We start from the raw sequence: 15414 nt of genomic DNA on the forward strand, positions 1-15414 counted from the left end.
TCACAGTACAGACTCTCAGACCATACAGATCTTGGTGATAAACAACAGGTCAGGAAACAAGTCTATAAAACATCATAGGACTTATCGGTTGTACAACTTGCCAAGTCTGCATCAGTTTCAGATCTTGTGCCATCTGTTTTACCAACCATGCTGCCTATGCAAGAGAGGCTCTCGAGAACCCGGGAATGGAAAATAGCTGGCACAAATTACACTATTTGCTGCTGGATTTCTTAGGCTGCCAATTTAACCCCTGTACATCCCAGTGAAAATATCCTTCTCCTACTTCCAACCAATTGTCATTTCCCTAATTTGAGCCTTCTCAGGGAAGAAAATGGGATTGTGCTTGTGACGCTGACAGACCAGCTCAAATCAAAGCCATAGACTAATTCACTTGTGTGTGAATATCAAAGGAGGAATAGGACAGTTAACTTGTGTGTGGATATAAAAAAAGTGTTAATGTTTTTCACTAGGAGGGTGGTGAAACACTGGAATGCGTTACCTAGGGAGGTGGCAGAATCTCCTTCCTTGGAAGTTTTTAAGGTCAGGCTTGACAAAGCCCTGGCTGGGATGATTTGATTGGGGATTGGTCCTGCTTTGGGCAGGGGGGTTGGACTAGATGACCTCCTGAGGTCCCTTCCAACCCTGATATTCTATGATTCTATGATTCTATGATTATTGTCTTCACTTATTTGTAACCTGTTGAATGCAATCACATTACATTATGTATATCCCTGTACTTAATTAACCCTAGATCAAAACTGTGTGTTAGTATTAAGATGGGAATTTACTTGATGAAAACTAATGAAGGATTGTTTCTGGCTGTCACAATGTGTTTACATTACATTTATCCGTCACACAAGATTGGCGCATTGGAAATGTAAAAGATTGCTAACTTCAAAGCATGGGTCATTTTGTTTGACAATGGATATTCACAGACTCTGTTTGCATTTAATCAACAAAGGAAGAGCCCATGCTGTAAATGAATATGGCTGCCAGATTGCCTTTCCTGAAAAGATGCTAAAAGAATGGATCCAGGGATCGATCCTGTATCTAGGGTTGTCAAGCGTCTGTTTTTTGATAGGAACGCCCGGTTGCAAAGGGACCCTGGTGGATCCGGACAGCATTGCTGACCAGGCCGTTAAAAGTAGGGTTGGCGGCGCAGTGGGGCTAAGGTAGGCTCCTTGCCTGCCTTGGCTCCATGCAGCTCCTGGAAGTGACCGGCATGTCACTGTAGACCCTAGGCACAGGTGCGATCAGGAAAGCTCTGTGCGCCACCCCCACCCCGAGGGCCACCTCTGCAGCTCCCATTGGCTGGGAACTGGCTGGCCATGGCGGCCGCCTCCAGAAGCAGCGCAGAGCCAGGGCAGGCAGGGACTCCGCCTTAAGCCCTGCTGCACCATCGACCGGGAGCTGCCTGAGGTAAGCGTCACTGGGCTGGAGCCTGCACCCTGAACCCCCTGCCCCCAGTTGGAATCCCCTCCTGCATCCTAACTCCCTCCCAGACCCTGCACCCCAACCCCCTGCCCCAGGTCAGAACCCCCTCTCACACCCAAACCACCTCACAGAGCTCACTCCCTGCACTTCCTCCTGCACCCCAACCCCAGCCCTGAGCCCCCTCCTGGAATCTGCACACGGCATCCCCTCCCGCATCCCAAACCCCAGCCCTAGCCCAGTGAAAGTGAGTGAGGGTGGAGGACAGTGAGCAACAGAAGAAGGGCAGAGGGTTGGAGCGAGTGGGGGGGCAGGGAAGGGGTGGGGCAAAGGTGTTCAGTTTTGTGCAATTAGAAAGTTGGCAACCTTACCTGTATCTTTGAAGTGTTTTGGATTCTAACAGGGTGAAATACTGAACAAGTGGACTGAGATCCCCAGAATTACTGTGGGTAACCCTGAGAAATTTATAGAACACTTGCAGATTACCACATTTCTGCTATCACTTTGGACTTACAAATTTGGACTCACCTATTAATGTATTTAACCTGTTTTAACCTCTCAATAACTCTAATTTCTTTTTATTGGTGAATAAACCTTTAGGCCATGTCTACAATAGTGCTTATGTCGGCAAAACTTTTGTCACTCGGGGGTGTGAAAAAACCACCCCCCCCCCCGAGTGACATAAGTTTTTTCCCGCATAAGTGCTCATGTGTACAGCACTATGTTGGCAGGAGATGTTCGTCCGCTGAAATAGCAACCGTCGCTCATTGAGTTAGTTTTATTAAGTTGACAGGAGAGCTCTCTCTCATTGGCATAATGTGGCTACACCAGTGATCTTACAGCAGCGCAGCTGTATCGGTACACCTGTGCCGCTGTGAGCTTGTAAGTGTTGATATGGCCTTAATTAGTTTACTAGAGAAATTGGCTTCAGCATTGTCTTTGGTGAGATCTGGAGTACCAACTTGACCTGGGTAAGTGACTGGCCCTTTGGAGTTGGGAGTAACCCCTCACATGATGTGATATTTGGTATCGTGACCAATATCATAAAGTCCAGTTTGTCTGGGTAGCAAGGTAGGGGGACTGTTTGTGACTCCATGGTAAGACTAATATAGTGATCCAGGCATGCACATATGTTACTGGCTTGGTGAAATCTAATTATAGATATACCACCAGTTTGGAGACTCTGCACTTTTTTTCTGACAGTCTGACCTGAGATCAGACTCACGGTTGTGAGCCACTTCAGATAGCATCACGCTTCTTTATTTTCAGCTTCCTTATAAAATACAAAGGCTTGAAACAGCAAAAGAAACATCAAGTCTGATCTTCTCTAGCTTTGATGGAGAACATATTGGAGGTCTCTCATGTATATTGTGAGGTTTCTCAGCCCTTAGGCTGTGTGTTAAATATTTGAAAGAGATCTTTTCTTCCCTCCTTTTGTAGAGTATTTTGGTTTAAGTGTGTGTTATCACCAAAACAAACAACAAAGTTTTAAATCTCAATTAATCAAGTTTTAATGGCATGACCTCCCTGATGTCATAACCATACCAATTCTCCAGCTATCCACAGTCTCTCCCAGAGAAGAAAAGATCTGTATTGTAATTTAAAAATTAGTCTGAAAAAAAATGAAAGAAATACAACCCCAAACAAAAATCACCCTTTCAGGACTACTTTGTGCATTCTAATCAGGCAAAAAAGAGCAGAAATCCATTTCCCTTCTTTTATAAGTCAATCTGAACAACAACAACAACAATCACCAAATGCGAAGTACAAAGAAGTAAATTATTTGACGGTTAGTATGATATAGTGAGGTGAAGGAAATGGCTTCATCTTCAGATCTGAATTTGATCATTTAAGTCAGTCTTCTTACAACGTTATTTCAACAGGTTTGGATTTGTTTGGATTTATAGTGTAATTGGCCATTTTCTTTTTAGTTCCTGTTTAGGTCTGTACCTAAGCATCTCATTCGCCCTTCCCCATACTAGTTAAATCTTACCTTTCCTTCTATGTGGAATCTTTTTTTCCTGAGTCCTGTTGTTCAGGCTTTGTTCAGGTTTTATGTGCAAAACTGGAATCATTTCTTTTTCTGTCTCACTCCATCCTAAAGAACTAGAATCTTCCTGATTCTGCCTGAGAGTATGTTTCTGTGGACCTTCTAGAAATGTTGGACTTTTTTCAGGCTTTTTCTTTGGAAGATTTAAAGTACTTGGTCCATGGGGAGACCTATGGGATTCTACATTAAAGTGCTGTGTATCTGGAGTTGATGATGATGAATAAGCAATTTCTAAGTGGTCCACTCCAGGAAGCAAATATAATTCGGGATGAAGTGCCTAAAACATACAATGTGTTAATTAGACAAGGAAGAAATAAGCGACATGAAGTGCACACTTGAAATGATAACTTGAAAACTGTATGATACATACATGTGGGGGAGCAAATAACTTGAGTTTCAGTTCTGTTTCTTGTTTTGCCTTCACCTTGGAACACAAAAAAGCAAGTAAAATCAACAAAATAACTTCTATAAAAGGAATGCAGCATACCAATCGATTTGTATGTTATTTTCTTGGTAAGTTACATATGACAAATTACATTTATTACACTAGCACTTTGGGTGGGAATAACATAGATGACAATTCTCTGTTTTCTGACATGGCATCTATTCATTTGTACTTTTGTCAGACTTCAAAATGTGTGCTAGAATCAGCCCAACAGGAGCATGTGTGTATTTTTATAAATATCTTCACCCGTTACGCTTTCACTTAGGGCTCAAAGGCCCTTAGCCAACTCCCAGCTGAAGTCAGTGGAAAGACTCCCTGTTGACTTCATTAGGAGTTGGATTAGGCCCAGTCTGAATAGGAAGTGTGTGTTAAGTAATATGGTTCTCTCAATTCAATTGTTAAAACAAATATTTTAATATAGAAAAAGAATCCACTGACTCTCCTGCAGACTTCTATTGTGCTTAAGGAATTTTTTATTAGTTGTCTTGATATCTTTGGCTACATCCTTTTCAGATTTTCACTTAGTCCTCTTAATAAACAAAATCTCAGGTGATCAATGCATATTTAAGAGCATATTTGAAATCAGTGTGTCTTATGGAGAATAAGAAATCTGAACTTCTATTTAACCCTATCTTGAACCAATTAAATAAATTCAATTAAACTAAATATAGGACAAAATTCTGCTCTCAGTTACTCAAAGGCAATAACATCGATTTCACTTACAAATTATTAAAAAAAAAAGTTAACATGTTTTCCTAATTCAAATGTTTTCCTAATTCAAATGCCCCTTACTTTGTAAGAAAGGTGCAGCTCTTGGAATAGCTTACATTGTTACTGTTGTGAAAGAGCAGAACTGAAAAACTCAGCAAATATTTGATCACAGAGATATAAATACAAGAGGTTACCATGACCCCAAACAAACAGGAAGATAATACCAACTGCATAGGACTACTTTAAAATTCACAAGATTAAATCAATATTTACAGCTTGGTGCTAAAAATGTCCAGTTATCTATGCTAGGATATTTTAATTTTCTAACTATTAAAGAAAAAATACTTTATTAAATATCTGACAATCTCAGTAGAGCAGGGGAAAAACTTCCCTGTTTTGCTTCAGAAAAGTTTAATGGGGGAAAAGGTATAAAATGTTGCCAAATATCCAGTTTCAAAAAAAATGCAAAAGAAAAAATCTAGGGAAAATGCAGAAATAACTTACCACTGCTAGCTTTTTCCCTATATGTTTCAGAAATATAAACTTATCTGCAACAGCATCTTCACCCAGGAAGTCTCCAAGCTGCTCCCGCAGTACTCTCAATGTGACATGACGAGGCACCCTAGAACACCATTATTCATTATTACATTTGTAAGAAATGATGATGGCTATTTAGTTTGCAATGTGAGAATGTGCCTGAAATGTTGTATTTCCAGATCAGACAGGCTTAGTGTTTCAAAGTCATGATGGTGCATCACAATATGATAATACTGCGAATCAAATGTGATCACAAAACTACCTGAGAAGTGTTCACATCTCACTTATCCATACAAAAAGCAAAGGGGCAGGACCTGCAATTTGAAAAAGGTGTGGGAAACACTTTTGCTTGTCTGACACTAGAAGACAAAATTACTGTGAACTACAATGAGGGTATCTGTGCAAAAGACAGAACTTTCTTGGTGGCTGGCCCAAAACTGCGGAGTCAATTCCCCTAGGAACAAAGGAGTATCACAGATGTACTCTAAATGCAAAGTGCATCTTGCCTTCTCTAATAGAAACATATAGGAATGTATGTGCATGTGTGTTATTAAACAAAATACTCCACAGCACACACTTCTTCCCCAGAGAAGGATGAGAGAACAAAAATATGTGACAGATATTAATCATGTTATTGGACAAATTGGAGAAAGACCAGAGGAGAGCAACAAAAATGATTAATGGTCTAGAAAACATGGCCTACAGGGAAAGATTGAAAAAATTGGGTTTGTTTAATCTGGAGAAGAGCAGTCTCAGAGGGGACATGGTAACAGTCTTCAAGTATGTGGAAGGTGATAAAATGTTCTTCACTGAGGACAGGACAAGAAGTAATGGGCTTAAACTGCAGCAAAGGAGATTTAAGTTGGACATTAGGAAACCTTCCGAACTGTAAGGAACAAATTACCTAGGGAAGTTGTGAACCTCCATCACTGGAGGTTTTTAAGAACTGGTTAGACAAACACCTGCCAGATATGGTCTGGATCAGGTGTCTCAAACTCAATGACCATGAGGGCCACATGAGGACTAGTACATTGGCCCGAGGGCCGCACCACTGACCACCTCCCGCCCTGGTCCCGCCCCCACTCCACCCCTTCCGTGAGGCCCCTCCCCTGCCCCGCCTCTTCCCACCCCTTCCGTGCCCCCATTCCAACCCCTTCCCTGAAATCCCACCCCAACTCCGCCCCCTCCCTGCCCCCAGGGGGTGCAGGGTGTGGCAGGGGGCTCAGGGCAGGGGGTTGGGGTGCAGAAGGGATGCGGGGTGCAGCAGGAGGCTCAGGGCAGGGGATTTGGCTGCAGGAGGGGTTCAGGGGTCAGGTCTGGCTCCTTGCCTGCCTGCCCTGCCGCCGCGCCACTCCGGGAAGAGGCCGGGACCTGGGTGGCGGGGGCACAGGGGTCTGTGTGTTGCCCTGTCCGCTCCTCCAGGTACCTCCCCTGAAGCTCCCATTGGCCGTGGTTCCCTGTTCCCGGGAACCCCTGTGCTGCCGCCGCCGCCCCCCCTCAGATCCCAGCCGTTTCCCGGAGCAGTGTGAGGGCAAGGCAGGCAGGCAGGCAAGGAGCCTGCCCTGTCCACGGTGCATGCCGGGCTGGAGCTGCTCTAGGTAAATGCTGCGGGAGTGGGGGTGCCGCGGGGAGCTGGTGGGCTGCAGAAAATAACCCCACGGGCCGCGTGTATGAGACCCCTGGTCTAGATAATACTTAGCCCTGTCTCAGTGCAGGGAACTAAACTAGATGACCTATCAAGGTCTCTTCCAGTCCTACATTTCTATGATTCTATGGTGCTTAATGCGCTACTGGAAGGTACTTAGGCCTGGTCTACACTAGAAAATTAGGTTGTTTAACTACCTCGGTCACAGGTGTGAAAAATCAACACCCCTAAACAGCATTGTTAAGCCGACCTAAGTTTCCCTATGGACAGTTGTAGATTGACTGAAGAATTCTTCTGTAGACTTAGCTACTGCCTCCTGGGGAGGTGGATTACCTAGACTGACAGGGGAATCCCTCCCATCAGCAATAGGTAGGGACTACACAGAAGTGCCACAGCAGTGAAGTTGCAGAGGCAGAGCTGTGCTGCTGTAAAGTTTTAAGTGTAGAAAAGCCCACTGATACCAAGGTAGAGTAGAATAGAAATGGGACAGAGCCAACCACATGAGAATGCAAGGTTCTACTTGGGAATTTAGCCTCTCTTTGGTTGACTGCCTCCTCATATACTTTAAAAGAAAAGGAGTACTTGTGGCACCTTAGAGACTAACCAATTTATTTGAGCATAAGCTTTCGTGAGCTACAGCTCACTTCATCGGATGCATACTGTGGAAAGTGTAGAAGATCTTTTTATACACACAAACCATGAAAAAATACCTCCCCCCACCCCACTCTCCTGCTGGTAATAGCTTATCTAAAGTGATCACTCTCCTTACAATGTGTATGATAATCAAGTTGGGCCATTTTCAGCACAAATCCAGGTTTTCTCTCTCCCCCCCCCCCCCCCCACACAAACCCACTCTCTTGTTGGTAACAGCTTATCTAAAGTAACCACTCTCCTTACAATGTGTATGATAATCAAGGTGGGCCATTTCCAGCACAAATCCAGGGTTTAACAAGAACGTCTGGGGGGTGGGCGGGGTTTGCAGGAAAAAACAAGGGGAAATAGGTTACCTTGCATAATGACTTAGCCACTCCCAGTCTCTATTCAAGCCTAAGTTAATTGTATCCAATTTGCAAATTAATTCCAATTCAGCAGTCTCTCGCTGGAGTCTGGATTTGAAGTTTTTTTGTTGTAATATCGCAACTTTCATGTCTGTAATCGCGTGACCAGAGAGATTGAAGTGTTCTCCGACTGGTTTATGAATGTTATAATTCTTGACATCTGATTTGTGTCCATTTATTCTTTTACGTAGAGACTGTCCAGTTTGACCAATGTACATGGCAGAGGGGCATTGCTGGCACATGATGGCATATATCACATTGGTGGATGTGCAGGTGAACGAGCCTCTGATAGTGTGGCTGATGTTATTAGGCCCTGTGATGGTGTCCCCTGAATAGATATGTGGGCACAGTTGGCAACGGGCTTTGTTGCAAGGATAGGTTCCTGGGTTAGTGGTTCTCTTGTGTGGTATGTGATTGCTGGTGAGTATTTGCTTCAGGTTGGGGGGCTGTCTGTAGGCAAGGACTGGCCTGTCTCCCAAGATTTGTGAGAGTGTTGGGTCATCCTTCAGGATAGGTTGTAGATCCTTAATAATGCGTTGGAGGGGCTTTAGTTGGGGGCTGAAGGTGACGGCTAGTGGCGTTCTGTTATTTTCTTTGTTAGGCCTGTCCTGTAGTAGGTGACTTCTGGGAACTCTTCAGGCTCTATCAGTCTGTTTCTTCACTTCCGCAGGCGGGTATTGTAGTTGTAAGAATGCTTGATAGAGATCTTGTAGGTGTTTGTCTCTGTCTGAGGGGTTGGAGCAAATGCGGTTGTATCGCAGAGCTTGGCTGTAGACAATGAATCGTGTGGTGTGGTCAGGGTGAAAGCTGGAGGCATGTAGGTAGGAATAGCGGTCAGTAGGTTTCCGGTATAGGGTGGTGTTTATGTGACCATCGTTTATTAGCACTGTAGTATCCAGGAAGTGGATCTCTTGTGTGGACTGGACCAGGCTGAGGTTGATGGTGGGATGGAAATTGTTGAAATCATGGTAGAATTCCTCAGGGGCTTCTTTTCCATGGGTCCAGATGATGAAGATGTCATCAATATAGCGCAAGTAGAGTAGGGGCGTTAAGGGACGAGAGCTGAGGAAGCGTTGTTCTAAGTCAGCCATAAAAATGTTGGCATACTGTGGGGCCATGCGGGTACCCATAGCAGTGCCGCTGATTTGAAGGTATACATTGTCCCCAAATGTAAAATAGTTATGGGTAAGGACAAAGTCACAAAGTTCAGCCACCAGGTTAGCCGTGACATTATTGTGGGGCGGGGGGAGAGAAAATCTGGATTTGTGCTGGAAATGGCCCAACTTGATTATCGTACACATTGTAAGGAGAGTGATCACTTTAGATAAGCTATTACCAGCAGGAGAGTGGGGTGGGGGGAGGTATTTTTTCATGCTTTGTGTGTATAAAAAGATCTTCTGCAGTTTCCACAGTATGCATCCGATGAAGTGAGCTGTAGCTCACGAAAGCTTATGCTCAAATAAATTGGTTAGTCTCTAAGGTGCCACAAGTACTCCTTTTCTTTTTGCGAATACAGACTAATACGGCTGTTACTCTGAAACCTCTCATATACTTTGCCTTCACTTGCTGTCCATCCTTCAGGGATGGTTTCCCACAGCATGGGACCTTTTGGGATGGTATTGTGACATGAAGATATTATGAAATATTTCAGAAATCATCTCATGAGCCAGAGCTGACTTTTTATCTTATTTCCTTGTATATTTTAAGGCTAGACAGGTAGGCTAGAAAATTTCAATTTCAAAAACAATGTTGTTATTTAATTAGAGCACAGGAGTTTATCTGAAAACAGACAAATTTACTATTTTTTTCTTTCCATCATGTAGAAAAAAAATCTAATGTTTTACCTCAAAAAGAAAATATTCATTCTTTCTCTAAACCTTTGGGTGTCAAGATTTAGCTAACAGCAAATTTTTGCAGCCCACATAGCAACTCTTGAAAATAAACCTGGAGCATATAATGCAAACACAGATACAATGTTCACTGCAACATCAAAACATTACCATAATAAACATTTGATACGTTTACCATAAGCTAAACAGGTACATAATTTAATACCCCAATTTGTGTGCAATACAAACCCACACTCTGGGTTGCTTTGCTATTTTAAACTTGATTTCTACATTGCAAGATCTCCATCAGTGATTAGTTTTCTTCTCAAAGCTCCACAAAGAAAGTGAGAGAATATTTACTTTGGCATCCCTCCGTGCTTTGTAAGGAGTTCTTTTGGGGCTCACGTGACAAGGACAACTAGCTATCCTTTTGGTATGCAGAGAGCTTACAATGCAAGTGAACATTTCAATGTGTTAGACTGCTTGATGGTACCTATTACCTTTAGATCATTTTGATCTTCTGTAACTTCTTTGCACCCTCAGGGTTCCTAATGGCTGTTCTTGTGAATAAAGATGATAGTACCCTTCCTTACCTGTGATCACAGACTAGGGCTCAATCCTGCTTTAAGTGGGAGTGGATTGGGCTTCAGCTGGTCATTCACACCAACATGACCTGCCTTCAGTAGGAAGTCAGGGGTAACATTCTTTTAAAGCAGGGGTCTAAAACACACGGCCCACGGGGTTATTTTCTGCGGCCCGCCAGCTCTCCGCGGCACCCCCGCCCCCCCCCAGCATTTACCTAAAGTGGCTCCGGCCCAGCACGCACCGGGGACAGGGCAGGCTCCTTGCCTGCTTGCCTTGCCCCCGTGCCGCTCCGGGAAGGGGCCAGGACCTGAGGGAGGCGGAGGGGGGGGCACAGGGGTCTGAGTGTTGCACTGGCAGCTCCTCCAGGCACCGCCCCCCCCCCGCAGCTCCTATTGGCCGGGAATGGGGAACCGCGACCAATGGGAGCTTCGGGGGAGGTACCTGGAGGAGCGGCCAGGGCAACACACAGACCCCTGTGGCCCCTCCCTCTCAGGTCCCGGCCGCTTCCTGGAGCAGCGGAGGGGCAGGGCAGGCAGGCAAGGAGCCTGCCCTCCCCTGCCCTGCCCCTGGTGTGCGCCGGGCCAGACCCACCCCCCGCAGCCCTCCTGCAGCCGAACCCCCTGCCCTGAGCTCCCTGCTGCACCCCACACCCCTCCTGCACCCCGACCCCCTGCCCTAAGCCGCCTGCAGCACCCCGAACCCCTGCCCTGAGCCCCCTGCCGCACCCTGCACACCTCCTGCACCCCAACCCCCTGCCCTGAGCCCCCTGCTGCACCCCAACCCCCTGCCCTGAGCTGCCTGCCACACCCTGCACCCCAATCCCCTGCCCTGAGCCCCCTGCCACACCCATCCTTTACCCCCTGGGGGCAGGGAGAGGGCAGAGTTGGGGTGGGGATTTCAGGGAAGGGGTTGGAATGGGGGCAGGGAAGGGATGGGAAGAGGCGGGGCCTCACAAAAGGGGTAGAGCAGGGGCGGGGCCAGGGCAGCAGGGCGGCCCTTGGGCCAATTTACTAGTCCTCATGTGGCCCTCATGGTCATTTGAGTTTCAGACCCCTGTTTTAAAGCATGTCAGACAGTGTCTTCTTTCAAGTTAAATTAACTATAGCATTCGCTTCCTTTTCTTAAACTCATTAGACTTTTAGTGGTGAAATCAATGGCAAAACTCTCAGGACTGCAAAGGGGTTAGGGTTTCATCCTTAATAACTTGTATGTTACAAAAGAGAAAACATTCAGAAAATAAAAAATGTTAAAGGTTAACCTTTTGCTTTCTGTTGCAAGGTCTGGTAAAAATATTTTAGAAATTTAGGCCCAGATTCTGCAATGAGCTCTGCCCAGGTAGACCCTATGCACACATGGAGCCACATCAATTTTAATAGGTTCCAAGCAGAGCTCAATTGGAGTCTAAGTTACACAAAGGACAATAAATATGGAAAGGCAAACATTCCAATTGTATGAATTACCAATTGTATGAATAAAAAACATTCCAATTGTGGAATTCATGTTGCTGTCTAACCACCTGTCCAACACCATGTCTTTCTAAAAGGGAGGCACTCTCTCTTTCTCTCTCTCTCTTTCACTAATTCCCCTTTTGGAAATGCATTTTAGTGGTCCAGATTCTTGGCTGTGGTGCAGCTAAGTTTCGTGTAGCCCAAGAAAAGCAAAGTTGGCTGTGTGCCACCTTTGTGTCTCCTGGATTCTGGAAGCGACCACAGAACAGGAACATCAAGGACTGTTCTAGCTAATGCGGTGCTGCAATGGTTCCCTACAGAGCTATCCAGCTGCATGGATTAGCTGAAGCACTGTATAAAGGAATTACTCACAGGCACAAAGTTAAGCATGTGCATATGTGTATGCAGGATTGGGGTCTAAAGCAGCGTTTTTCGTCATTATTTAGGAATTACTCACCTTATAAATCCAGCTGAAATGAATTTGCTAGTAAGAGCTGCAGAAACTGTATTTAATGTGAAGTTCCACACTTCTTCTGGGACATAAAAAACATGAAGCTCTACCAACTAAATGCAGTGAGAGAAGATTATCTCAGTTATAGATATACAGTAAGCATTTAAATCAGGGGTCTCAAACTCAAATGACCACAAGGGCCACATGAAGACTAGTACATTGGCCTGAGGGCTGCACCACTGACCACCCCCCACCACTGCCCTGGCCCTGCCCCCACTCCTCTCCTTCCGTGAGGCCCCGCCCCTGCACCGCCTCTTCCCACCCCTTCCCTGCCCCCATTCCAACCCCTTCCCTGAAATCCCCATCCCAACTCCGCTGCTCCCTGCCCCCAGGGGGTGCAGGAGTGGTGCAGGATGTGGCAGGGGCTCGGGCAGGGGGTTGGGGTGCAGGGGGTCAGGGTGTGGCAGGAGGTTCAGGGCAGGGGATTGGGGTGCAGGAGGGGTGTGGGGTGCATCAGGGGGCTCAGGGCAGCAGTGTGGGGTGTGTCAAGGGGCTCAGGGCAGGGGGTCGGGGTGCATGAGGGGTGTGGGGTGCAGCAGGGGGGTTGGCTGCAGGAGGGGTTTGGGGGCGGGTCCAGCCTGGTGCGCACTGCGGGCAGGGCAGGCTCCTTAGAACATACATGTTTTTAATGCACACAAGGCTTTTACTTGGTATCAGTGAACCAGTTATTTGAATAATAACATTTAGACTTGCAGAGTCAGGTAGATTTTCGAAGTAATGTATATACATGGTTAAAAATCATTATCAGGTAGTCAGTTATACGGGCTTTGGACTGCTAGCAGAAAGGAGATTTACAATAATATAATAAAAAGAAAAGGAGTACTTGTGGCACCTTAGAGACTAACCAATTTATTTGAGCATAAGCTTTCATGAGCTACAGCTCACTTCATCGGATGCATACTGTGGAAAGTGTAGAAGATCTTTATATACACACAAAGCATGAAAAAAATGGGTGTTTATCACTACAAAAGGTTTTCTCTCCCCCCTGCCCCCTACACCCTACTCTCCTGATGGTAATAGCTTATCTAAAGTGATCACTCTCCTTACAATGTGTATGATAATCAAGGTGGGCCATTTCCAGCACAAATCCAGGTTTTCTCCCCCCCACCCCTTCAAACAAACCCACTCTCCTGTTGGTAATAGCTTATCTAAAGTGATCACTCTCCTTACAATGTGTATGATAATTAAGGTGGGCCATTTCCAGCACAAATCCAGGGTTTAACAAGAATGTCTGAGGAACAGTGTGGGGGGGGAGGGGGGAAGGAATAAGCAAGGGGAAATAGGTTACTTTTTATAATGACTCAACCATTCCCAGTCTCTATTCAAGCCTAAATTAATTGTATCCAATTTGCAAATTAATTCCAATTCAGCAGTCTCTCGCTGGAGTCTGTTTTCGAATTTTTGTTGTTGAAGGATAGCAACTTTGAGATCAGAAATCGAGTGACCAGAGAGACTGAAGTGTTCTCCGACTGGTTTTTGAATGTTATAATTCTTGACATCTGATTTGTGTCCATTTATTCTTTTACATAGAGACTGTCCAGTTTGACCAATGTACATGGCAGAGGGGCATTGCTGGCACATGATGGCATATATCACATTGGTAGATGTGCAGGTGAACGAGCCTTTGATAGTGTGGCTGATGTTATTAGGCCCTGTGATGGTGTCCCCTGAATAGATATGTGGGCACAGTTGGCAACGGGCTTTGTTGCAAGGATAGGTTCCTGGGTTAGTGGTTCTCTTGTGTAGTATGTAGTTGCTGGTGAGTATTTGCTTCAGGTTGAGAGGCTGTCTGTAGGCAAGGACTGGCCTGTCTCCCAAGATTTGTGAGAGTGTTGGGTTGTCCTTCAGGATAGATTGTAGATCCTTGATAATGCGTTGGAGGGGTTTTAGTTGGGGGCTGAAGGTGACGGCTAGTGGCGTTCTGTTATTTTCTTTGTTAGGCCTGTCCTGTAGTAGGTGACTTCTGGGAACTCTTCTGGCTCTGTCAATCTGTTTCTTCACATCAGCAGGTGGGTATTGTAGTTGTAAGAATGCTTGATAGAGATCTTGTAGGTGTTTGTCTCTGTCTGAGGGGTTGGAGCAAATGCGGTTGTATCGCAGAACTTGGCTGTAGACAATGGATCGTGTGGTGTGGTCAGGGTGAAAGCTGGAGGCATGTAGGTAGGAATAGCGGTCAGTAGGTTTCCGGTATAGGGTGGTGTTTATGTGACCATCGTTTATTAGCACTGTAGTATCCAGGAAGTGGATGTCTTGTGTGGACTGGACCAGCCTGAAGTTGATGGTGGGATGGAAATTGTTGAAATCACGGTGGAATTCCTCAAGGGCTTCTTTTCCATGGGTCCAGATGATGAAGATGTCATCAATATAGCGCAAGTAGAGTAGGGGCGTTAGGGGACGAGAGCTGAGGAAGCGTTGTTCTAAGTCAGCCATAAAAATGTTGGCATACTGTGGGGCCATGCGGGTACCCATAGCAGTGCCGCTGATTTGAAGGTATACATTGTCCCCAAATGTAAAATAGTTATGGGTAAGGACAAAGTCACAAAGTTCAGCCACCAGGTTAGCCGTGACATTATCGGGGATTGTGTTCTTGACGGCTTGTAGTCCATCTTTGTGTGGAATGTTGGTGTAGAGGGCTTCTACATCCATAGTGGTCAGGATGGTGTCATCAGGAAGATCACCGATGGATTGTAGTTTCCTGAGGAAGTCAGTGGTGTCTCGAAGGTAGCTGGGAGTGCTGGAAGTGTAGGGCCTGAGGAGGGAGTCTACATAGCCAGACAATCCTGCTGTCTGGGTGCCAATGCCTGAGAATGGTTGAGTCATTATAAAAAGTAACCTATTTCCCCTTGCTTATTCCTTTCCCCCCCACCTACTGTTCCTCAGATGTTTTTGTTAAACCCTGGATTTGTGCTGGAAATGGCCCACCTTGATTATCATACACATTGTAAGGAGAGTGATCACTTTAGATAAGCTATTACCAACAGGAGAGTGGGTTTGTTTGCGGGGTGGGGGAGAAAGAAAACCTGGATTTGTGCTGGAAATGGCCCACCTTGATTATCATACACACTGTAAGGAGAGTGATCACTTTAGATAAGCTATTACCAGCAGGAGAGTGGGGGGAGGGGGGGGAGAAAACCTTTTGAAGTGATAAACACCCATTTTTTTCA

General features: G+C 45.5%; 1 protein-coding gene across 1 annotated transcript in view; it reads right to left on the reverse strand.

The window, feature by feature from the left end:
• SPATA1 (spermatogenesis associated 1) overlaps positions 1–15414 on the reverse strand; it is a 43246-nt gene that overhangs the window by 25067 nt on the left and 2765 nt on the right. Inside the window, exons 2-5 of the mRNA XM_043553020.1 lie at positions 12197–12303; positions 5142–5259; positions 3852–3905; positions 3425–3758 (exon numbers count right to left, since the gene is read on the reverse strand). Coding sequence (XP_043408955.1) covers positions 3425–3758; positions 3852–3905; positions 5142–5259; positions 12197–12303 — 613 coding nt within the window. The remainder of the gene's footprint in view (positions 1–3424; positions 3759–3851; positions 3906–5141; positions 5260–12196; positions 12304–15414) is intronic.

Source organism: Chelonia mydas, chromosome 8, assembly GCF_015237465.2.
Source record: "Chelonia mydas isolate rCheMyd1 chromosome 8, rCheMyd1.pri.v2, whole genome shotgun sequence".
Classification (NCBI taxonomy): domain Eukaryota; kingdom Metazoa; phylum Chordata; order Testudines; family Cheloniidae; genus Chelonia; species Chelonia mydas.